Here is a 25,681-nt window from a genome sequence, read left to right as displayed (position 1 = left end):
TTTAATTTTAATATTTTTATTTTTGTGATTCTCATATATTTTTAACTAATTTTAGTTTATTATTTTTAAATTACTTATAATTCCCTTATTTTCTTTATTTATTTTAGGAAAAATTATTTTTTTTGAAAGAAAAGAAAAAATAAATTTTAAAAGTCTTAATTTTGGGTCTTTTAAAAATCAAATTTTCTTTAATTATATTATTGAATAAAGTAAAATAATACTCAAAAACATTTCATCAAATTTAACGGTGTAGAACCGCCACGCATTATCCGACACTCTGACATTAACAATATCTGTAAAGGGTGTTTGACTAATTCCATGACAATTTTTGTCCGATATAGGTATTTGATCAACAAAAAATTGATTGATACTTAGATCAAATGAAAAAATTAATTGAATATAAATGAAAATAAAAAAATTAATTTCATGAAATACGTAGATAAATGAAAAAATAATTAAATATAAATAAAAATTAGTCAAATATAAAACATAGAAAAGAAAAAGGAAAAATTACGTAGAATAATCCAATATTTTCATTATTTTCCTACAATAATCCCAATTAGTGATTAACCATGAATAATCCCAATTTTAAAGGCTATTTTCTTAGAGTAAACCCGGTAACTTGATGACTTATTATAACAAGTTTTATTTATTAAAAAAAATAAATTAAAATAAAATGTCGAAAAAATATTTAAAAAATATTGAAAAAATTCTGATTTTTTTAATTATTTCAAACTTTTAATGTAACTTTAAAAATTTTTTCTTTAATTTTACATTAATTTTCAGTTTACTTTTTTAGTGAATTACCCACTATACCAGATAATTAATTGGATTAGCCAAGTTTGCTTTAGGAAAATACCCCCTAAAATTTGAATTATTAATAATTAATCAATAGATAAAATTATTAGAGAAAACTCATAAGAAAAAAAATTATTCCTTTTTTTGGGACAACCGGGGTTGGCCGGGGTTGAGTATTCTTAGCGTTTAAAAGATTAGCCATTAATCATATTGCTATACGGGTACTCTAAAGGGTTTCAATGTTTCATGAATGACTATGAATTAATGGTTATTTTACTTGGCTTGTTTAAGTAGTTTGAAGTATTGTTAATGTTTTTTTGATTTTTAAATTAGTTGGATAAGTGGGTTTGTAAAATATTTTGTAAAATCATATATTTTATCAATTTTATTGTATAATAGTAAAAAGGAAGTTTGATTGTCTTTTTTCATTGGTTAATATTAATGAAATTTGACTGATTTGTATTTTTTATACTTAACATATTTACAAATTTTGAATTTTCGGAAAAACTCATACATAAATGGATGCAATAAATCAGAACTATTCCAATTACACAGTTGTATATAAATGCACTGTTTGAAAAATTATAATGGAAAATATATAATGTACTGTGTAGAACATTATATATTGTATGATAAAATTTTGGAATTACACCGTGTAGAAAATTATACCACAAAATAAATTATATTTATTCCATTGTAATTGGAATTACACAATTCAAAAAATTATACTACAAAATTACACTGTGTATAAAATTATACAGCAATTTATATAATAACTCCTTTTTCCATCAATTATTATTTAAAACTAAAATGACATAAAATTTCATTAATTGATCATTAAAATAAGTCATTTATATTGTTAGACTACCATAATTATAATTTTAAATTTTGAAAAAATCTAAAATATGATTTGCAATCTAAAATTTCATTGAAATATTAACATATTTAAAAATTCGTGCATTGCACGAGTTTTTATCCTAGTTATCTGTATATTAACTAATGCCAACCTTGAATTGCTTTGCTTTTGTACATCTCAATGAAATGATATTTATCATTTATTTATTTATTTTTTATTTTTTTTTATGTAAAGACACATTTTTGTTTACTTAATTCACATGTCAATTAGAGATCTTAAACAAACAAATATTACATTTGTACTTTCCTTCCTCACCTAACCAAACCTAAGAAAATGTAGTATATGTTACATGTTCTAGACAAGCATATTAATTAATCATGCCTAATCTTTTTTAATTTCTTCTAATTATTGAGGCTTAAAAAAGTGAAATTCCACCCCATTAGCAATCACAACATAAATGCCAGCAGCAATCATCAAAGCACTAAGGATCATCCCTAAGATTCCTAATCCCCAATTTAGGCACCACATTGGACTATAAACCTTAGGCTTTTTCATAACAACCCAAATGAAGCAAGGGTAAGCTAAGGTTATGGGTAAGGCTATCCCTCCGATCAGGCCAGCAAAGCTCGCGATAAAAGGGAATGCAACCGCAAAGAAAAAGCATATGAACCCACATAAAGCTCGGAATGAAGCTCGTAGCCACCATGGGCATGGTCTCTTTTTCCTAATTGTGTATTTTGACTCAAGGTCATCGAACATGGGCATGCCATAGATTTGAAATGAACTTAGAGCGTTAATTATTACGAATAAGGCTGTTAGGCCAAGGATGAATTGGGATGTGTCATGTCCGTGAAATTTGTACAAAGCTGTTAGCATGCCTCCTCCATCTTGTGGTATCTACAAATAATATTATTTAGAATTATTAAGTAAATTTTGATTATAACTAATAGGTATAACAAAGTATTAGAAATATCAATATAATTAATAAATTTTTAAACTAATAATTTTTAAGGAATATATTAAATATATTTCAAAATCGTTTAAATAATGAAGTTAGGAAAAACTTACCGAATTTCCATAAGCCCAATAGCCACCAATTGCAAGAGGGTACAAACACATTGCGATCAGAACGTAGGCAACTTGGGTACCCTTCCACATGGGCACTCTTGAAGGGTGTTTCTCGCTTGAAGGCATTGTTGCCTGCAATAAATATAACAAATAAATGCATGTTATTAAACAAATTATTTTTTATTATCATAAATTAAATATTAAAGAAACAATTTATAAATAAGGCATATGATACATTATTTGAAATAAAATTTGTCATTTATTTTTGGCAAGTTATCAATAATAAATCGATTTTTACTTGATTTGCTGAAAATCAAACCACTCATTGTTTATTTTAAATAAACTTAATTATTAGGTATATTTGCTAAAAATAAATTCACCTATTGTTTATAACAATCTTAATTCAAAATTTCTGTGTACGACAAGCAATTAGAAATATATATAATTGAATTTATTTTCAGCAATTATATCGAATATGTAGACTTATTTAAAAATTTAGATTTATTTCAGCAAGTCGAGCAAAGAATAATTTTTTTGACAATTTTTCTTATATTTTACAAATTACTATCAAATAAGATTGAACAATAAAATAAAACAAAATTCTTTGTTACAAGTATAATGAAACCGAAAACATATATGAATGAGTTCAAAATAAAAACATAAGTCGTGTAGGAGTGTGACGAGTGTCTAAGAAATCAGCCGCTAACTAACATAAAGTTGTACATTACTGATGACAACGACGTATTATTTGAATGCTGATCCGATGCTGATACATTATTAAAACATATCTGATCGAATCATTTGACTTAGCCAATACTTCATGTTACAGACTTAATTGGCACATTTGAAAGACACCTACCCTTGAAATTAAGTCTGCAGATAAATAAATTTTGTTTCACTTTCTGCGTTGAAACTTGACAACGAAAACATACTCTTTTAAGACACTCTTTTCTCCATTTCATACACTCAACAAACTACTGCTATTACCCAATAATAGGATATACTTCATTTCATCTCCTTTGTATTGAAAATCTACCTACTTTTTTTTTTTAATTTTATATACTATTTAATGTACTAATTCAATTCCAAATATCTCTAACCGTGTATAATTAAAAGTTATAAAAATTTGACATTAATAAAATTTACATTGAGACGAATCAAAAAAATCTCACTTGATTATATTGACGTCTAGATTAAAAATAAAATACAAATTAAGAGTGATTGATGAATAGTGTTAAAAAATTAAAATGGAAAAACTTAAGAGAATTGGAGGGAGTAATATTTTTGCTATTAATTAATTTATTTTTCTTATATTTATATGAGCGTCTATTTGAGGTCAAACTTTAAATTAAGTACTTAACACTTATCAATAACGAACATTCGGGAGAAAGGAGAAAGGAGAATATAAGATGCTAGAAAGATATTGTGATTTGTTAGTGGATGCTGGTTAGTGCATAGTATGATTGAAAAGAAATAAAGAATAAGTTAAAAATGCGAATATAAATATTAAAAAGATTAAAATAAAAAGAATAATTATTAAATGCATCAATTAGAAACAAAATAAAATAAAAAATGGGGTAGAATGTAGTAATTAAAAGTCAATATAAGTCATTTTTAAGTGATGTAAAGCAACTAAAAGTGATGCCTACCACCAACAACTAGGGATGGTTTTCTTACTTTATTAAATGAGCATTCAATGCTAAACTTTTTGATTAATTCTAAATTGGCACAAGAATATTCAAAGTCATAAAAGTGGATGGTCTATTACGGATTATTAACTTGTATTTTATAATTGTCTACTTTGGCAAATGGCAACTACGTCTATCACAAAATAATACTCTACTACATCTGCAACTAAGTTTGATTAATCAAGTAGGAAAAAATTAATTTGATTAATTACCTATTTTTTAGATTACTTAGGGTTTGTTATATCAATGAACGACAAAAATAATAATATTTTCTCGCTTTATTTCAATTTATTTGTTACGTTTTGATGTGAAACTCTTATAATTTGGATTAAAATATAACTGACAAATCAAAAATAAAAAAAATAATAGAAAATATGATACTAAATTTACACGATAGTAAAAAAATAAATAAAATTATATAGCAAAAAAGTCAATAAAGGAATTAGTACCTGAATTTCAAGTATGAGATTGTGACCTCTAAAAGCAAAGGCAATGATCCCGAGAGCATTAAGGACACTAAATATGTTTTTAAGGTCGGATGAATATCGAACAGGTTCATAAGACACTGCAGGTAAAGTGTGCTTAGCTACGGAAATAACCCAAATAATGGTGACATAAGCAACTGCGGTAACAGCCCCGACCAAGGAAACACCAGCAATGGAGTTCATGTTGGGTAATTGAGATAGTATTAAGGCGGCACAAGTGAAAACTAAGTACCACTCCGTCAAAGTTAAAGGCTTAGACGTACAATCGCGACCACATGCAATTTGGAATAAGATTTTGCATGTTGACCCCGCTATACTAATCAGAAGCGTACACGTGCCAGCTGATAAGTACATGTATGGAAACATTGCCATTAGTTTCCCTGCTTTCTCACCTGTTAATTAATTACCAATTCACAATTATTAATTATAATATTGATACAATGTTTAATACATGGAGTATCAACTCATCCTTCATTTTATTGTCAATATTTTTTTTAATAAATGTAACAAATTTAATGAGATTAGATATTTAACAGAGATTGAAAAGGATTGTTGAGTACCAAAGGCTGCTATACAAAGAGTGAAGTATCGACTGTAACGAAGACCGGTTTCAGTTGATTCATGGAGTTGGACTAGTAGATAGAGAGTGTAGAGTTGCCATATGAAGGTTAATGTTAAGCAAATGATTCCCCATGTCCTGCATCCAATTAGTTAAAATTAAATTAATCATTTAGATTCAATCTTTAAATTGATGTTATAACTATATATCTTCATATAAGAAAGTACTCCTAAGTCCTAATTGTTATTTTAAAAATTATAATTCTACAATTAACACGATAATAAATCATTAATAGAAAATCTATTAAGAGAAATTGTTGATTAAAACTAAATAATTATCAATTTAGTATTAAAATTTTTTTATATTACGGTAATAAGTGAAATATTAGTTCACAAACAAAAAAGTCAACAACATTTGAATTTTTGCATTTCATATGAAAAAGAATAGTCAAAATATCACTATAATTAATAATAATAATAATAATAACGATACTAATAATTATAATAATATTTCATAGCTGCTTTTCTATTTACTTAATTTAAAATTGCATCATTTAAAATTAATTACTCCACATTGTTAATTTTTAAAATATTATAAAGATACATCTATTATCTACTTGAAGATACTTTTAATTATAAATTTACAATTTAGCTAAAACTTCCAATCCTAAATTCAAAAATAAAATGAAAAACAAAATGATATATTAAGAAAAAAAAGGAGATGAGCTTGACTTACCAACCCAAGATAGTAAAAGCAACAGGAAGAACAAGAGCCTGAATCCCAATCCCAGAACAAAGAGTATGAAAAGCAGCATAAAACGCATTCCCATTCCTAGATTCCGTAATAGGAAGCCAAGCATCTTGAGGATCTAACTTAGTCATACTTAAAGCTTTCCTAATTGGGCTAGCTATTGGTGTGATTGCCCTCCTTAATGGACTAGCTATTGGAGTTATGGCTCTCCTAAGTGGGCTAGCCAATGGGCTCATAAACTGAAGCGGAGTCTTCGGCCTCGACCCTTTGGACACCGCCGCCTTAGTTGCCCCATTATTACCACCAACACTAACCCCTGCCTCGCCGCTCTCGTTGAATGAAAGGAGCGGCGACCGGGAAAGTGATGGAGAATGAAACTGAGACGGTGGGGCGGTAAGGGGTGGTGTCCTCGGGTTTGGAGGAGTCATGGTGCCTGACCTTGGAGTTATTGTGCCTGATCTTGGTGTTAGAGGGGCCGAGTATATTTCTTTTCCTTCACCCATTTTTACTGGGTATGGATAATTTTAATTTATATGTACTGATAATGTTGGAATTTGGATTTGTTATGAGCTTAGAAAGAAAGATTGTTACATATATATATAGAGTGAGATGTATATAAGTACATAAGTGTAAGGTTTTGTTTGTGCATGAAATAAATAATTGATGGGCCATGCAAGGTGGATGTGTTGGTGTAATAGTTACTCAACTCAACATTCCAACTCTTTGCTATTAAATGGGGTTTGGTGTGTGAGAAATGAGAATAAAGTTTTGATTTTTTCTTATAATTTATGACCAAATTGATGTTCTTTATTATTATATTTTTTTCCTTTCAAAATACTTACACTATTTGATTTTTTATGCGATTCAATAAAATAATTTAATTTTTAAATAATAAAAAATTATAAAAATTAATAGTAATAAACTTTTGTATTAATGAGACAAATTAAATAAGATTTTATTTAATTATATTTTAAATTTTAAAGTAAAAATTAATTATAAATTAAGAGTGATAAATAAATAGTGTATTATCAATTAATATGTAACAAGGAAGTATGACTCTTCCTCAAAAAATGGTTTATTTGGAGTATTTGAGCATATACAGCAGTGTTATGGACCATTTTATGACCAATTGACGATATTTAATTTGTTGATTATATTCTTGAAAAGCTTTTTGTTAACTAATTTACAACCTTGGTGTGATTTAGTGATGATGCAGCAAAAAATTAGATTATATTCTAACATTATAAAGATATCCTATTATATATTTTGTACTAAAATCATGTATGTAAAATAATTTCTATCTAAAGAGACGTGTTAAAAGTTAAAATATAGTTGATAATAAAAAATTTATTTAAATGACTAGTTTTAAGTTTTTGTTATATTACTTTGTATATCAGGTATTTTTATTGTCTTATATCTTCCTTCATTATTGATATGTAATGTAATACTACATCATTAGTACTATTTATTACTTCATAAAATAAATTTAATGCTTATTTACAATATATATATATATATATATATATATATATATATATATATATATATATATATATATATATATATATATATATATATATATATATATATATATATATATCATTTTTCAAATTACAATTAAGAACTAATTGAAATATTTTATTTTAAAAAAGAAAAATTTGACTAAGGTCTTTAAGAAATATATATAAAACTTGAAATATACTTATGTGAAATCTTAATAAATTTGTCTTAATATGTATTATTTATAATTTTAATAATATGTATATAAAGATATTGAAACTTAAAAATTACATTAAAAAAAAAATGGGAATAAAAAGACAAGGAGTAAAATAATTAAATTATTGAAGGATAACTCTGGACGAGGGAAAATGTGAAAAGGTAATAAAGAAAGAGAACGAAAAGAAGAAGCCACTTTAGGAATAAAGAAAATGTTTGACCTGGTACACTTCTTCAGTGGCGGTTGTTACATGGTCAAACATTAATACTCCAATGTTTATAAGGGAGACTCGAAAACTTTAGGAATGTGAGAAGCCACTTTCCTTCCTCACTCAACAATGCTATGATTAATTATATAATTTGTATTAATTATTAGTAATATTATTTAACTCATGAACGGAACACATTTCAATATAAAATTGCTAGATATATTAATTTGTGATTGAAAAATATTATTAACATTTAGAATTGTATCATACTCCAAATTAAATTGCCAAATAAATATGAAATGATGTATTTTTATAGGAGAAAGATTGCTGACCTATATTAATAATTAATATGTAAAAAATCATATACATTAAAACTGCATAGTTACCTAATATTCATATTTAGCATATTATTCTATTTTTTTGGCACTACAAAATAATTATTCATTTGGCGACAAATTGAAAATCTGAGATGAGAAGTTATGCGACAAAATAGGTGATAAAATTCTTTGTCGCAGGCTTGCGACAAAAATCTTGTGTCGCATAGTTTGTCGCCTAATCAAATTTTGTCGCATAAGAACATTGGTGGGAAAAAAATAACGTTCTAATTTTAGAAATAGATTAATGTCACCTATTTTATCGCTTAAGGATTATTGTTTGCTTATTTATATAGATAAATGTGTTAGTCGTTCATAGGCAAACACAACATATTTTCTCAAAGTGTAGTATTTACTTGTGAATGGAGAAAAGCTGGTTACGTAAAAAGGTATATTTCTAATGTTTTTGTTATTGTATTTATTTAATTTATACATGTATGATTATTATTATTATTATATATATATGTATGTTATTAAAATTAATTTTTTGTGGTTATTATCTATATATGTTTTTAATATTATGTAATATTTGTATATTTATTATTCGTTTTATTCGTGTGTAATTATTATATATATATATATATATGTGTGTGTGTGTGTGTGTGTGTGTGTGATATTTGTATGATTATTATAAAATATAAATGGTATTAGATTAATTTTATTTTTTGTTTTATTCATGTATGATTATTTTATGTTACAATTATATATGGGTTTAATATGTGTTATGTTTGTTTATTATAACAATTAGTTTAGTTATATTTGATTGTGTTTAAAAATTTAATATGGGTTTTACGCAATGATGGATGATGGTAGTTATTATTTGTACAATAGAAATTGGATGTACGAAAGAGAATTTGATGACGGGTCATTTAATATAGATTTTATTAGGGGATGATGGTATTTATTATTTGTACAATAGAAATTGCCTGACCGTCATCCGTTCAGAAGGGACAAGGTTAATTTCATGGCAAGGGTTCAAGAGGAGGGTCATGTCCCACATATTTGCACCGTTGTTGAGTTACTTGCGGAGCTTAACATGTATGGGATGAAAGAAAGTATATGAGGATGGTGCACGCGAATACAACGACACTTATGGTCCGTGGACTGGGGGTGGAAAAAAAGAAGTGTTTACTTACCGTACTGGGAAACTAATATGATCAGTCACTGTCTTGATGTGAAACACATTGAAAAGAACTTTTTCGATAATATATTTAATACTGTGATGTGTGTTGAAAAGGGAACCAAGGATTATATTGGTGCACTAGGCACTTGCAAGACCTCGGCATTAGAAGTGCGTTGCATCCAGTGGGGAACGAAATCCTAATGGCATCGTATACTTTGGATGATAGATGGATTTATGCTCTGCTTGAGTGGTTGAAGGCGTTAAGGTTTACAGATGGTTATGTGTCCGACTTGGCTAGGAACATTGACATGACCAAACATTCCATATTCGGGATGAAAAGCCACGATTCTTACGTTTTCATGCAACACTTAATTCCAATTGCTTTTCGTGAGCTGCTCCCTGTACAGCTGTACCTGTTTGGGAGGCTCTAACTGAGTTAAGCTTGTTTTTCAAACTAATAACTTCTCCAAAACTCTAAACGTCAGACATGATGAATTAAAGTCTGAAATACCAGTTATACTGTGCAAATTGGAGAAGATCTTCCCCTTATCATTCTTTGATTGCATGGAGCATTTACCCGTTCACTTACCATAAGAGGCAAGAATAGCTGGACTCGTTCAATATAGGTGGAGGTACCCATTCAAAAGGTATGTGCACGTCATCCAATTAATATTAATGTTTTTTCATTTATTTGATATGTCTTGTCTAATTAATATTTACATGTAGGTACTTATGGCATCTGAAACTCAATGTTGGAAACAAAGCCCATGTTGAAGCGTCAATGTGCAATCAATATCTTACTGAAGAAGCTTCACATTTTGTATCTCATTACTTCGAGCCAGAGGTACGATGTAGATATAGAGACCTCCCTATGCATGATGACAGCGGTGACAATAATGATAGATCAGGTGTTCTTTCAATTTTTACTCACCCTGTCAGATTGCATGGGAGGGGTAAAACTAAATTGTTAGATCCCATGATCTTCAAATTTCACATCCATATGTTCTGATGAATTGTCCTGAGGTTGAACCCTATCTGAGAAGGTTTATAAGTCAACTACATTCTGCTGTGCCTACTTCTATGCCACGTAACCAGTTTGATGCTTTACTCGAAGAACAATTTTCAATATTCTTCAAACAATACGTAAGTTTATATTGTTTTTCTAGTGACATTGTTGATTATTTACTTTAACTCAATTTTTTTTACAGGCTTTTGTCGGTCATCTCGATTATGCTCCGAACGATCAAATACTGTTAGACATGGTACAAGAACCTTTGAAATATGAAAAAACTTATAATATCTGTTACGTTAATGGTTATAAGTTTCACACTAACAAACATGCTACGAGAAAAGCTACAGACAATAGCGAAGTGTGTGTTAAAGCAGCCGATGACAGTTAAGACGGAGATGACTTCTACGGTCGTTTTGAAGAGATTATAAAGCTTGAATAACCGGCAATGCCAATCAAAAGAGTGACCTTATTCAAATGCAACTGGTATGACCCGACTCGTCATGGATGTAGAAGTGGCACACGTGTTCACGAATGCTATCAGATAGTAGACATCCACATCAATCGGTCGTATGGAAAGTATGACCCATTTGTGCTCGCTAGTCAAGCTACTCAAGTTTATTACATGCCATATCCAAGTTTAAAACAAGATTTAAGAGATTTACTAGATTGGTGAGCTGTGTGCAAAGTCAGGCCAAAGAAATATCAAGTTAGTGTTGCTATACCCAATGATGTAGATGATAGCGCATTATTCCAAGAGGAACAACGCATACAATTTCAAGTCTCTTATGAAGACAATGTTGAGAGATCGCTCCGTGATCCTTCTGGATAGTTTATTGAGTGCGATGATGAACCAAAATTGTTGTTGGGATCTTGTTTGATTTGTCTCAATACAAGGATTATTAATATCAACTTTTTATAATTTTTAATTAAGCATAATTTGAGATATTAAGAGTTAAAATGTTGCCTCGGTAAGTGTGAAAAGTCAAATGGGACAGTTCAGCTGAATAGGAGGGAGTAATAATAATAATAATAAATAATAATGATAAAAATAATAAATAAAAATAGGTAATAATGATAATAATAATAATAATAATAATAATAAATAATAATAATAATAATAATAATAATAATAATAATAATAATAATAATAATAATAATAATAATAATAATAATAATAATAATAATAATATAATAATAATAATAATAATAATAATAATAATAATAATAATAATAATAATAATAATAATAATAATAATAATAATAATAAAGATGATAGTAATAAGCAATAATAATAATAATAATAAATAATAATGATAAAAATAATAAATAACAATAAGTAATAATGATAATAATAATAATAATAATAATAATAATAATAATAATAATAATAATAATAATAATAATAATAATAATAATAATAAAATAATAATAATAATGAAAGTTATAATAATAATTATAATAATATACAAATTACTTACAAAATACACGGATAAGGTTAACACATCATCAACACAGTAAATAACCTTAAGCGACAAAAAAATTGTCGCATAAAGTACCGTACAATAGCAAGTATTGAACTGAAAAGACAACACACTGAAAAGTTGACTGAAAAAGCAAAGTTTACTTGCCAAATTAATGCTATGTGACATATTAGGCGACAAAAAATTAGTCACATAGCATAATTTTTTGTGCCCTTCTACCTGCAAAGAGACGGTTCCATAAATGCTATGCGACAAAGTTTTTGTCGCCTATTATGTCGCATAGGCCTATTATGCGACAAAAAATACTATCCTAATCTGTTTGAGAACCGTTTCACCCCTCGAGAGGAGCGCGCTACTCAAGATGAAATGAGAGCGAACTACGAAATGCATTATATGGGATAAGCAGTAATGCAGGCCGTTTAGTTGTGGTGGTTATTTTTAATCTTTGTATTTTAACATTTTCTTTTGTAAATATGTATATATTGATTTATGAAATTTTGTATTATAATTTAAACTTTTTTTATTGTATAATAATAATGTAAATAATTTTTATTGTATTATAAATATTAATGTAAATAATTTTGTTATATATTAATGTAAATATAATTTTTATTCCTCATTTTGTATATATATTATTTTTATGTACTATTTATAAAAAAATTGAATATTTGTTATTATTATTTAATAATAATGGTAATATATACTATTATTATTTAATAATAATAACAAATATTCAAATTTTTTTATAGCCTCAGAATAAGCTATGCGATATAATAGGTGACAATTTTATTATTTTGTCGCATAGCTCAGCGACATAATAGACGACAAAAAAACATTTATGCCACAAAGATTTAGGCGACAAAGTGTTTTGTCACTTATTTTGTCGCCTAATGCTTTTGGGACAAAATAAGCGACAAAAATGCTTTGTCGCATAATGTTTTTCTATTTGCCGTGTGGGTTTAATTATTTTATAAAATAAAAGAATATGATTAATAATTATGGTTCTAGTTGACCATATTTTATTATATTTTGTGAGCCTTGACCTAGATCGAGTTGCAAATTTTGTGCGACTTGGCCATTTTTCTCTTGCTTTAGAAAAAAATTCAAAATTAATTAAAAATTAAAATAATTGACATTTTAGATTTATGTATATATTGCGCTTATGTTAATTAAAACAAAATTAATAATTTTTGTATTTTCTTAATAACACAAATCAATCGATCGATTTTAGATTTGTTAACGATGCGCTTACGTTGATTTAAGCGAAAATGATTATTTTTATTTTTCATAATTGAATCAAAATTAAATCTATTGACATTTCATATTTGTGTATGTTGCACTTACTTTAATCAAAATGAAATTAATATATTATTATTAATTTAAAAATTTATAAGAAATAAATCGATGGACATTTCTAGTTTGTGTCTTCTTTGCGTTTTCATTAATTGAAATTGATCAAAGCGGAAATCTATATGTAGCATTTATATTAAATAAGTGTTGTTGTAAGATTTAGAAAGATAAATGAGTTTTTAAAGAGTTTTTGGAAAGAGAGGGGTAAATTAAAAGTTTAAGGAATAAATAGGGACACATTTAAAAAGATGAGGAAAAATAGTATGCCTATTTAAATTTATCATCCTATAAAATTGTTTATTATTTTCAGGTAAAATGTAGAAATGTCTTTTGGTCTAACACTCAAAACTATTTAGTAATTCTTTTGACATAATATACTCCTATTTATTACCATTACTACTAATCCATTCCATATTGTAGGATTAAAGAGAGAATAAAGGGTTTTTAAGAAAAATTGTATATATTAATGATAAATAAAGAGAGAAATTAGACTATATGAACGAAATCAAAAGATAGTTAAATATGAATGAATAATATTTTCTTTGTTATGAAATTATTGTTATATTAAGGTTATTAACACTACTCATTATTTAAGCTTATTTTATACTATTGCGGTTAACGTGTAAGAAAAAATATAGTCAAGTGTAATCTTGTTTAAGTCGTCTAATCACGTACTTTCATATTATTAACTTTTTATAATTTTTCAATGCGAATAGTTCAATATATAAATAATCAAAATAACACATTAAATTGCGTAAAAAATCAAATAAAACAAGCATAACAAAACGAAAGAAGTATGAAAAGAAAGCGATAAAAACTAATTTAAAAAATGAAAATAATGCAAAATAAATAAGACAATTATAATAAAAAATTAGATTAATTGAAGGCACAAAATAATTTATGAGAAACATGTGCACAAAGTCATTTGATTCACAAAAGAATTTATGAGAAAAGAGCAAACGGCGGCAAGTGACTTCAATCTTCTTTATAGGAACATACAATTGAACTGTGACACAAAAGGAATACTAAGAAAAGGCAGTTATTTCGGAGGTCCTACATTGTTAATGGCGAAACGAGAACTGAGTCGAAAAAGGTCAATCCGCCATTTGAGATGTAACCACGATTTGCTGTATTGAAGGCGTCACAGAATTTGAGATAAACAAATAGACATGGATAAGACAAATTTTGCCTGAACTCAATCTGATTTCAGCAGGTATAAAATTCCAATTTTTTTGTTATTTAGTCAATAAAATTTGAATATTTGATCAGTCAAAGGTATGACTTTTTCTTGTTCTTTTATAACTTAATTTTTTTAATGTGAATCGGACTGCTATTCTTCTTCTGCATTCAATTTCTAGTTGTATTTGATTGACGATGATCGGCTTGAATTATGCCGAAAGATACCGAAGCCGCCGTTGAATTTGGGTCTTTTCAAAATTCTTGCGTTAGCATAGTGTAAAAATAAGGCTCCAGTTGTATCGTATTATCCGGATCATGAAGGTTTTCAAATCTAAGGAATCAATATAAAGTGTTAACGCATTCAAAGATATTCATGATCTCGGCGATTATGTGGTCATGTGGACATCATTCGAGACTGGTACCGTAATTTAAACATAAGACATTACTTCATGGTCCATAGTCCATATGTTGAATCATACTCCATGTATACCTCTCAATTTGCACCAATTTCTATTTTAGTTTATTCTTCTCATTTTAATGACCCCACTTTCACTTTTTAAATTTCATACGTAACTTTATTTTCTCTCTCCCTCTTAACCCCTCATTTTTATTAGCTACTTGTTTTATTTGTCTTATTCTCCTATAAAATTTCAATTTCTACTAAATTCCACCCAAAATAAAATAGGTTTATTCTCGTAGAGACGGAGGGAGTATATTATTAAAAGTTATGTTGAACTTTTACTTATCTTAATCACAATAAATTTCCAAAATTTTTTACTTTTTCATGTTTAGTAAATGATGGGAATTAATATTGATATACAAACTAGTATTATCGGAACATATAAATGATGGGAATTGTATTTTCATGTTTTGGTAATTTATACATAAAGACAGGGGGGGAACAAAGAGTATTAGGACTCTATTTATTTTTTCATATTTAGTAAATAGTCTCTTTGTCAACAATAGAGACCAAAATTTTCCCAAAAATTTAACGTTTGTAGGTTTTGAATCCGTAAGATCGAAACCAACAATATCACACGATGATTCGTCACCAACTAAGCTATGCTTGAATGGGACTAGAACTGCCCCTGCATAGGACAATTGGTAACTTATATTTGGTAGTTCATTTTCAAGTTGTGTTTATGGGCCACTCAAAGTATACTCGATACGAAACCAAGTTTCATGTTTTGTTGTTATTTGTTATGTTAAACAGTTGGTACACAATGTTAAACCAAGATTCTTTAAATTTAAAATGGGAAATTGCATATTAGGCTCTTTGAACTTTGTTGTATGGATGAAATTGTATAGATTATACAGAGTTGGTACACAATAAAAATATTGTGCGCTGAGTCTATATTGGACTTATTCGATTATAAAAGGATGGGGTTGGTATATGAAACAAATGTTTCAATTGGGGCAAATCTAATCTTTAGCCTTAGTGGATTTCCTTTTTCAAGAGCTTGGGTTATAATTAGTGGATTTTCATTTGGTTACTCACAGGCTACATATTTGGGCTGGTATATCCTCTATTTTTCTTTGTATTTGACATTTTTAGCTCCGAAGCAATTTGTTATCCATTGAAATGGCTGTATATTATCTTAGGTAATTAAGCAGGAAGTAGTTTCAATTGTTTTTGATCTGTTGGTTATATAAGATCCATGGCTATCTGCAATGATAATGTATATAAATTTTTTATGAGGGAATAGGTAACGTTCATGTGAGTTTACATACACGATGATACAACCTTGTTAGGGGTTACACTAATGCCTGAGATATGATTCTCCTCGGTCAGCAAAGGAAGTTATCAGGATGACATGAATGGGCTAAGGAATCGGTAAAATCCATAGTAAAATGAATGATAAATACTATGATACGCCTAACGCTAACATATCGAATTATCTCTGTACTAACAATGTACCTTGCTCAATACCTTATTGTTTGCTGTGTCACTCATACGAAAACTTGTATGTAATCAAGTTTCCCCCTGATAGTTTGCAGCCTTAGCTGATTATTTAATGGTTCTTATATCTTATTAAGTGGTAGATGATTCTAAAGTTTTTAAAAAATGTATTGAGCTATTAATATGTTGCTGAAGTTGAGTTCTGAACGTCCTTCAGTAATAAGCTTATTCTGATGGCAAGACAAATCAAACTCAATCATTTAATGTTTTTTCGTTTAGTTTTATTTTCAAACTTGTGAATTTGCAATAAACTCTCATTTAGGGATGACCCAATAGATAAGGGATTAAGTATAGGGTTGTTTATTGTGTGCAAGGTTAAACATGGAACACAAACATACGGCAGTATACAAAAGTGTCTTTAATGGTGATTGTTTGCAGATCGTTGTCATCAGGTAATATGTTTCTCAAATAATTCTAGATCACAAATTTACATGTTTGACAAATTCACACCCGCTGTTGCTGGTTGATCACTTGATTAATATGATCACGAGGGTAGATTATTAACAAACTGGCATATTAAAAGGGAACACTAACAAAGTGGTATAAATGAAATTGTCTTCTATTTTTCCGAGATAGTTTTCAAGTATATACACTATGTGCAATGATGAAGCAAAAAAAGGGTTAATATAAAAAGAATCGCGGAACTGTTTGATTTGAATGCTTCTTACTTAACATTCATTATCATTCTAATCAGATTTATATTCTACATCTATGTTCTATACAAAAAAGAGACAAAAGTTTCCTCTAGAAACTACATAAAAGATATTGTGATTTGGTTTGTTCTAGATGTTTTTGTGTAGACAATGAAGTGTATCTGCAACTAGTTAAAGACATTAATAATGCCTTCACCAATTCCCCTGCTACACTTTTCTCAATTAAAGAGATTGCGTAGTCCATGAAACTCGAATCACAAGGTAGTATAATAGGCCCAGAACACTCCACTCCAAACTCTTCCTCAGCTATTCTTAACAGCTCAATAGAAATTTCACTATTGAGATATGACAATGGAATCTCAAATCGTATTTTATCAATTGTGTAGACAACAAAGTGACCCTCATTAGCCGCTGATCGAGGCGTAGGAATCCTCTTCCGGTTGGTGGCAGCCTTCTTTTGGCACTTTCTTGCCATACTAATAAGCTTCTTTGTGCTGATCATGTTTTTCTTTAAGGATGGGAATTAAAGATGTTTTTTTCAGAAATTGAATGAGGAAGTTGTAGTTTTTGGGTGATGAGTTTTGGAAAACGGGAAATACATTTTTATAGCTTCAAGATGAAGACACACTACACTTAATAATTGATTGCCTTGTTCTTGTTATTTAGAAACAAACCCATGCGGTTTAGTTTTTTAGTTGCTTTGAAAATCCTAAAACATGTAGCCCATATGTGTCTTCAGATAATAGTTATATAATCCTCTTAGCCATTCGATTAGATTTATTGTATTTGAAGTTGAATGGTTTTGTTTTTTCTTCATTTAATTATGTATGATCTCCATGAATGTGATGTTCTCTAATGTACATCGAATGCCAAACATCTGTCTAATCAGTTGTTTAGTGTCTTGTAAGGTACTTACTACTGGTTAAACATATGGTCTCAAACAACGTAATTCTGTGGTTGAGACTTATATTAATTATCAAGAAACAGGCTGTTAAGTTTGGCCTACATTTTAAAATGTGTGATAATGGTTATCTGATGGAATAGTACACCAGACAAGGCCACCTGAACACCCACATGATTTTGTTTCTAAAAACATGAATCAAAAGCAGTCAGCAATGTGATATGTCCTCAGCTTGAAGCTATAAAACTTGCTCAATTCTTCATTCTCAACCAATAACTTCTAAATTCCTCATCATCACAGCTCAATCAACTTCTCACCTTTGAGAAAAATTGAAAACTTTTTTCTAAATCAGAAAACAGACTACGAAATGATCAGTACAAAGAAGCTAATTAAAATGGCGAGGAAGTGGCAAAAACTAGCAGCTGCGAGCAGGAGAAGAATTTCCTGGTCAAGAAAAGTCGCAGAAAAGGGTCACTTTGTAGTCTACACAAGTGATAGCAAACGATTTATGATTCCTTTGACGTATCTTAAAAGTGAGATTTTCATGGAGCTTTTTAGAATGGCAAAGGAAGAGTTTGGAGTAGCAGCTTCAGGGCAAATTATGTTGCCCTGTGATTCAAGTTTCTTGGAGTATGCAATATCTATGATCCAGAGACATGTAGCTAAGGATTTGGAAATGGCACTGATTATGTCCTTGAACACCTGCAGATATTCCGTATTGTTAAATGACCTTCAAGAACAATATAACCAACAAATGTTGATTTGTAGTTTTTAATACTAACATTACTTAGTCTTATGTACATTATAGGTAGTTCATAGTTGTACAATTTGATAAGAGAAATTGAATAGAAGTCTCAGAAGAATTTTAAATCTAACAGTCTGCTTGTGTTAGTTCTTTGTAATACAAGTTTCTTTATTCCTTAATGTCTGGGGTACAAACTGCAAATAATCAACAATATTTAAATACCTGAATGAGGAAGAATCAGGAAACACCATCATTTCATTTGAACATTGTTTAGTTTACTTTTCCATCTTGCATTCACTTGGGTAAATCACAGCATACATAAGCCAATGATGTCACCTGATAATTGCCGACAACCTTCTTGGCAACGACTTGATTAAAGTTTAAACCATCCTCTACTTTGGATGTTGTTTTGTTTTGAATTAGTTGAAGACTTCTATTGAACGCCTCAGTTATCTATTGATTTTCTGGTGCCTTGACATACCCTAGCATCATCTACTTTAGTAGTTTAAAATTAAGCCTGGATTATGTATTTTTTGGGCTAAGCTAACTAGTTGAAATAGTACCTTTTTATGTTGGATCTTTAGGGGAGAAATAAGGCATCAAGAAGAATGAATAAATGAAGTATATATTTGAACTAATTATAAGAAATCAGGGATGAATTTGCTGGGACTTTTTGACTTAGTTTTATGTAGTTTGAAGGATATTAGGTTAAAATTTATAAATTATTTTTCAATCCCTTTCACTACCTTACATTTATACTGACTCTAGCCTGCAATGATTTAGGGCACTCGATCATTATAAATTTTTTTCCTAATTAATTGAAACTCATATCAAAGTTTCTCATTTGCTTTGCGAAAATCATGACCTATTCTATTCGTGTGAGTTTAGTCTAAAAATTCGAAGATCTAGAGTTGTCCAAAATTTTTAGCTTATAAATGCGGTTATGTTGAAGACTTCCGTCAGATACCTCACTCATTTACTAATTTATACCCTTTATATGTTGTTATTTTGTTTCGTGCAGGGTTTAATATGAAGCCCAAGCATGTGAGATATGGCGGGTGAGTTCTGGAAATTAAAGACTCTTCAGTTTATAGAATTTTTCCTTAAATGGTTGGCGATCAATCCTCTATTTCCCCAATCCTTGGTTTCTCTGAAATCGAACTCATCCTGTTTCATTTGACTCTTTGAACTTATATAATTTGATTGGAACATATGAAGCTTCCTATAGGAGACATGATTCTACTATAGATCTTGGGCAGTTAATATCAAGCGCAAAGGAGAAACTACTAAAATGGCAAAAAATGTTTGATCAAAATTTCTATTCTAAGCTTTCATTAATTTTCTTGGCAAATTTTTGTATTTGTTCTATACAACAAGGCGACAATGAAAGCATCTTATTATTCCTTTTCATTTGGATCTTTGAACTTTTATAATTTGATTGGAACGTATGATGAAACATCCTAAAAGTGGTGCGATTTTGTTATAGATCTTGTGCGGTTAATATCAAGCGCAAAAGAGAAACTACTAAAGAATGGCAATAATTGTTTAATCAGAACTTCTATCCTAAACTCTCATTAATTTTCTTGGCAAAATTTTACTATATGTTTTGTACAACAGAGAAGACAGTGAATTTCTTCTCTAGTAACTACAAATGAAGTGTGATTCAGTTTGTTGTTGATGTTCTCGTGACAATGATGAGTATCTGCAGGTAGCTAAGGACATGATTAGTGCTTTCTCCAATTCTACAGCTACACCTCTTCGTATCATAGCGAGTGCGTACTCCATGAAATTTGAATCACAAGGTAGCATAATTGGCCCTGAACTTGCTACTCCAAACTCTTCCTCAGCTATTTGGAGGAGCTCAATGAATATCTCGCTCTTGAGACAAGCCAAAGGAATCATAAATCGTCTTCCATCTACTGTGTAGACAACAAAGTGACCCTCGTTAGCCACTGGTCGTGGCCAAGAGATCCCCTTTCTGCTGGCAGCTGCTATCCTTCTCCATTTTCTTGCGAGCTTAATAAGCTTCTTTGTGCAGATCATTTTGTGTAATTTTATGAGGGAAGAGAAAGAAATCTTGGAAAAACTGAGTAAATATTTGAAGTAAACAAGAAATGTAGAAGCTCTTGGTTGGGATGAGTTTGAGAATAGGGAAATGATAAGAGTTTTATAGCTTGCACTTCGAGACATATCAATTCATGGTGGCTGGCATTGTTCTTATTTGGTAGAAACAAAACCATGTGGCATATGTCCTACTGATCTTTAATGTGAGTCTCTTCTCACCCACTCGATTAGAGTACCCTTCTTATAGTCTTTTTATTTTATTTCTTATCCAATATTTACTTGTGATATTCTAAGATTTGATCTTTCTATAATTTATGTAGTACAACAAAGACAACAACTGATCTTAAAAATCTGCTGCAACTTTTATATTTGAAAGCTTTATTTGATAAGGAATGAGGCTACTTTCGTGATTATCTTCTCATAACGGATTTTTTTAACTGTTATTCAAGTTTTATATTTGAAAGCTTTAAATTCTGTTTAAAAACATGTAGGCCAAATGTGTTTTTAGTGCATGTAGGCCAATCATCCTTGTGAACCACCACAAATATTGATCATCTTATTGATTATCTAGAAATAAACTATTGTGAACCAAATATAAATCAGGTGGTCTTGTCTTCTTTGTTTTGTAAGAGAAATAATTAAGAACCACATATAGGCAGTTGTCCTAAATCCTATTATGTCTCCAGCCCACGTAGGCCAGTCCTTCCTATGAGCACTACCAAGTGGAAAATTAAATGGACCGCCATCTTAATTTGGAGATAACCCTCGTCTATATATTACATAATTGTCTTGTTTGTTGATGCATAGTGGTTACGAGTGAGATCCCATTGTGTTCAAGTAGAGACTGACTGCAAACATATTGTTTCCATCATGTTGAGCATTTAGGTGGAAATACTTACATTATGTTTAAAACTAGCTTTGACAAGCTGGCTTGATCATTTTGGGAACTCATTCTCAAGTATATGCTTGTTACAACTTACATGTATTGCTAATTGAAATTGCTTGTTGTTGGTGGAATGAAGATGGCATATCATTCATAGGCTACAAACACCTCATCCTGTGCAAGTGCATTCTTTTTTGTTCTTAAGATTGATAATCATGTGTCGCGTAGGAGGCCTTTCCACTTCTTATCTGTTCTTCAACTTTTATGTCTGAAGCAATATTCTTGTCTTTGCACACAATCAATTGTTTTGGATGTGTTAGTTATAGAATATCCTTGTATGTAAGCTGTTTTATGGGGAAATAGGTAACGTTGATGTGAGTTAACATACACGATGATACAACCTTGTAAGGGGTTAAACTAGTGCCTGAGATATGGTTCACCTCACTCAGTATAGGAGGTTATCAGGATGACATGAATGGGTGAAGGAATCGGTAAAATTAATAGTGAAATGAACGATAAATACTATGATATGCCTAACCCGGACATACCAAATTATCTCGGTACTAACAGTTTGTCTTGCTTCAATACCTTATTGTTTGCTGTGTCACTCATACTCATAGGAAAACTTGTATGTAATCAAGTTTCCCCCTGATACTTTTCAGCCTTAGCTGATTATTTAATGGTTCTCATTGTTAGAGTATATAACATATTCTGGGGCCTCAACCATCAGTTTAAGCTTTTTGTTGAGTTGGTTCCTGGACACTTATATCTTTTTGATCAAATGGTAGATGATTCTGAATTATTAGAAAATGTGTTGAGCTATTAATCTGTCGCTGAAGTTGAGTTCTGAACATCCTTCTGTAATAAGCTTATTCTGACGGCAAGGCAAATCAAACTCACAATCATTGAATGTTTTTTCTTTATTCTAACTGGTGAATTTTCAATAAGCTCTCGTATAGGAATGGCCAAATAGATAAGGGCTTAAGTATCGGGTGGTTTATTGTGTGCAGGGTTAAACGTGAAACACAAGCACACGATAGTAAAGAAAAGTGTCTTTAATGGTGATTCTATGCGGATCGTCATCATCAGGTAATATGTTTCTCAAATGATACTAGATCATAAATTTACAAGATATTTGACAAATTCACACACGCTGTTGCTGGTTGATCGCTTGATCAATATGATCATGAAGGGTGGATCATTATCATTAACAAAATGGCATGATAAAAGGGAACACTAACAAAGTGGTATAAATAAAATTGTCTTCTATTTTTTTGAGATAATTTTCAAGTATATACATTATGTGCAATGACGAAGCAAAAAAAGGGATAATATTAAAAGAACGGCAGAACTGTTTGATTTGATGCTTCTGACTAAACTTTCATTATCTTTCTAGTCAGATATGCTCTGTACAAAAAAATGAGACAAAGTGCTCCTCTAAAAACTACATACAAGATATTGTGATTTGGTTTGTTCTAGATGTTTTTGTGTAGACAATGAAGTGTATCTGCAACTAGTTAAAGACATTAATAATGCCTTCACCAATTCCCCTGCTAAACTTCTTTCGATCAAAGAGATTGTGTACTCAATGAAACTCGAATCACAAGGTAGCATAATTGGCCCAATACATGGCACTCCGAATTCTTCCTCAGCTATTCTTAACAGCTCAATAAAAATCTCACTCTTGAGATACGACAATGGAATCAAAAATCGTCTTTTATCATTTGTGTAGGCAACAAAGTGACCCTCATTTGCCACTGATTGTGGCTTAGGGATCCTCTTCCGGGTTGTGGCAGCCTTGTTTTGCCACTTTCTTGCCATACTAATAAGCTTCTTTGTGCTGATCATGTTTTGGTTAAGGATGGGAACTAAAGATGTTTTTTTTCAGAAATTGAATGAGGAAGTTGTAGTTTTTGGGTGATGAGTTTTGGAAAACGGGAAATACATTTTTATAGCTTCAAGGTGAAGACACACTACACTTAATAATTGATTGCTTTGTTCTTGTTATTTAGAAACAAACCCATGCGGTTTAGTTTTTTAGTTGCTTTGAAAATCCTAAAACATGTAGCCCATATGTATCTTCAGATAATAGTTATATAATCCTCTTAGCCATTCGATTAGATTTATTGTATTTGAAGTTGAATGGTTTTGTTTTTTCTTCATTTAATTATGTATGATCTCCATGAGTGTGATGTTCTCTAATGTACATCGAATGCCAAACATCTGTCTAATCAGTTGTTTAGTGTCTTGTAAGGTACTTACTACTGGTTAAACATATGGTCTAAAACAAAGTAATTCTGTGGTTGAGACTTATATTAATTATCAAGAAACAGGCTGTTAAGTTTGGCCTACATTTTAAAATGTGTGATAATGGTTATCTGATGGAATAGTACACCAGACAAGGCCACCTGAACACCCACATGATTTTGTTTCTAAAAACTTGAATCAAAAGCAGTCAGCAATGTGATATGTCCTCAGCTTGAAGCTATAAAACTTGCTCAATTCTTCATTCTCAACCAAGAACTTCTAAATTCCTCATCATCACAGCTCAATCAACTTCTCACCTTTGAGAAAAATTGAAAACTTTTTTCTAAATCAGAAAACAGACTACGAAATGATCAGTACAAAGAAGCTAATTAAAATGGCGAGGAAGTGGCAAAAACTAGCAGCTGCGAGCAGGAGAAGAATTTCCTGGTCAAGAAAAGTCGCAGAAAAGGGTCACTTTGTCGTCTACACAAGTGATAGCAGACGATTTATGATTCCTTTGACGTATCTTAAAAGTGAGATTTTCATGGAGCTTTTTAGAATGTCAAAGGAAGAGTTTGGAGTAGCAGCTTCAGGGCACATTATGTTGCCCTGTGATTCAAGTTTCTTGGAGTATGCAATATCTATGATCCAGAGACATGTAGCTAAGGATTTGGAAATGGCACTGATTATGTCCTTGAACACCTGCAGATATTCCGTATTGTTAAATGACCTTCAAGAACAATATAACCAACAAATGTTGATTTGTAGTTTTTAATACTAACATTACTTAGTCTTATGTACATTATAGATAGTTCATAGTTGTACAATTTGATAAGAGAAATTGAATAGAAGTCCCAGAAGAATGTTAAATATAACAGTCTGCTTGTGTTAGTTCTTTGTAATACAAGTTTCTTTATTCCTTAATGTCTAGGGTTAAACTGCAAATAATCAACAATATTTAAATACCTGAATGAGGAAGAATCAGGAAACACCATCATTTCATTTGAACATTGTTTAGTTTACTTTTCCATCTTGCATTCACTTGGGTAAATCACAGCATACATAAGCCAATGATGTCACCTGATAATTGCCGACAACCTTCTTGGCAACGACTTGATTAAAGTTTAAACCATCCTCTACTTTGGATGTTGTTTTGTTTTGAATTAGTTGAAGACTTCTATTGAACGTCTCAGTTATCTATTGATTTTCTGGTGCCTTGACATACCCTAGCATCATCTACTTTAGTAGTTTAAAATTAAGCCTGGATTATGTATTTTTTGGGCTAAGCTAACTAGTTGAAATAGTACCTTTTTATGTTGGATCTTTAGGGGAGAAATAAGGCATCAAGAAGAATGAATAAATGAAGTATATATTTGAACTAATTATAAGAAATCAGGGATGAATTTGCTGGGACTTTTTGACTTAGTTTTATGTAGTTTGAAGGATATTAGGTTAAAATTTATAAATTATTTTTCAATCCCTTTCACTACCTTACATTTATACTGACTCTAGCCTGCAATGATTTAGGGCACTCGATCATTATAAATTTTTTTCCTAATTAATTGAAACTCATATCAAAG

At 30.0% G+C, this 25,681-nt stretch overlaps 5 protein-coding genes across 5 annotated transcripts; 2 read left to right on the top strand and 3 right to left on the bottom strand.

The window, feature by feature from the left end:
• Positions 1 to 1,466: 1,466 nt before the first annotated feature.
• Positions 1,467 to 6,891, bottom strand: LOC130798201 (lysine histidine transporter-like 8). Its single transcript, XM_057661094.1, has 5 exons — positions 6,190 to 6,891; positions 5,456 to 5,592; positions 4,860 to 5,287; positions 2,723 to 2,854; positions 1,467 to 2,551 (listed from the first exon to the last, which is right to left on the bottom strand). Exons 1-5 carry the CDS (start codon positions 6,705 to 6,707, stop codon positions 2,060 to 2,062), a joined length of 1,707 nt encoding a protein of 568 aa, XP_057517077.1. The 5' UTR covers positions 6,708 to 6,891; the 3' UTR covers positions 1,467 to 2,059.
• Positions 6,892 to 17,920: 11,029 nt separating this feature from the next.
• Positions 17,921 to 19,039, top strand: LOC130798113 (auxin-responsive protein SAUR64-like). Its single transcript, XM_057660988.1, has one exon. The coding sequence runs from the start codon at positions 18,530 to 18,532 to the stop codon at positions 18,935 to 18,937; it is 408 nt and encodes a 135-aa protein (XP_057516971.1). The 5' UTR covers positions 17,921 to 18,529; the 3' UTR covers positions 18,938 to 19,039.
• A 928-nt stretch (positions 19,040 to 19,967) lies between these two features.
• LOC130798091 (auxin-responsive protein SAUR66-like) lies at positions 19,968 to 21,162 on the bottom strand. The gene has a single exon (XM_057660959.1). The coding sequence runs from the start codon at positions 21,095 to 21,097 to the stop codon at positions 20,546 to 20,548; it is 552 nt and encodes a 183-aa protein (XP_057516942.1). The 5' UTR covers positions 21,098 to 21,162; the 3' UTR covers positions 19,968 to 20,545.
• Positions 21,163 to 22,399: 1,237 nt separating this feature from the next.
• On the bottom strand, positions 22,400 to 24,045 carry LOC130798106 (auxin-responsive protein SAUR64-like). Its single transcript, XM_057660976.1, has one exon. It carries the CDS (start codon positions 23,700 to 23,702, stop codon positions 23,292 to 23,294), a length of 411 nt encoding a protein of 136 aa, XP_057516959.1. The 5' UTR covers positions 23,703 to 24,045; the 3' UTR covers positions 22,400 to 23,291.
• A 423-nt stretch (positions 24,046 to 24,468) lies between these two features.
• Positions 24,469 to 25,007, top strand: LOC130798157 (auxin-responsive protein SAUR64-like). The gene has a single exon (XM_057661043.1). The coding sequence runs from the start codon at positions 24,469 to 24,471 to the stop codon at positions 24,874 to 24,876; it is 408 nt and encodes a 135-aa protein (XP_057517026.1). The 3' UTR covers positions 24,877 to 25,007.
• Positions 25,008 to 25,681: the final 674 nt, after the last annotated feature.

This window comes from Amaranthus tricolor, chromosome 1, assembly GCF_026212465.1.
Source record: "Amaranthus tricolor cultivar Red isolate AtriRed21 chromosome 1, ASM2621246v1, whole genome shotgun sequence".
NCBI classification, from domain to species: Eukaryota; Viridiplantae; Streptophyta; class Magnoliopsida; order Caryophyllales; family Amaranthaceae; genus Amaranthus; species Amaranthus tricolor.
Note: the sequence above shows the minus strand (reverse complement) of the source record. Positions and strands in the feature narration are given on the sequence as shown.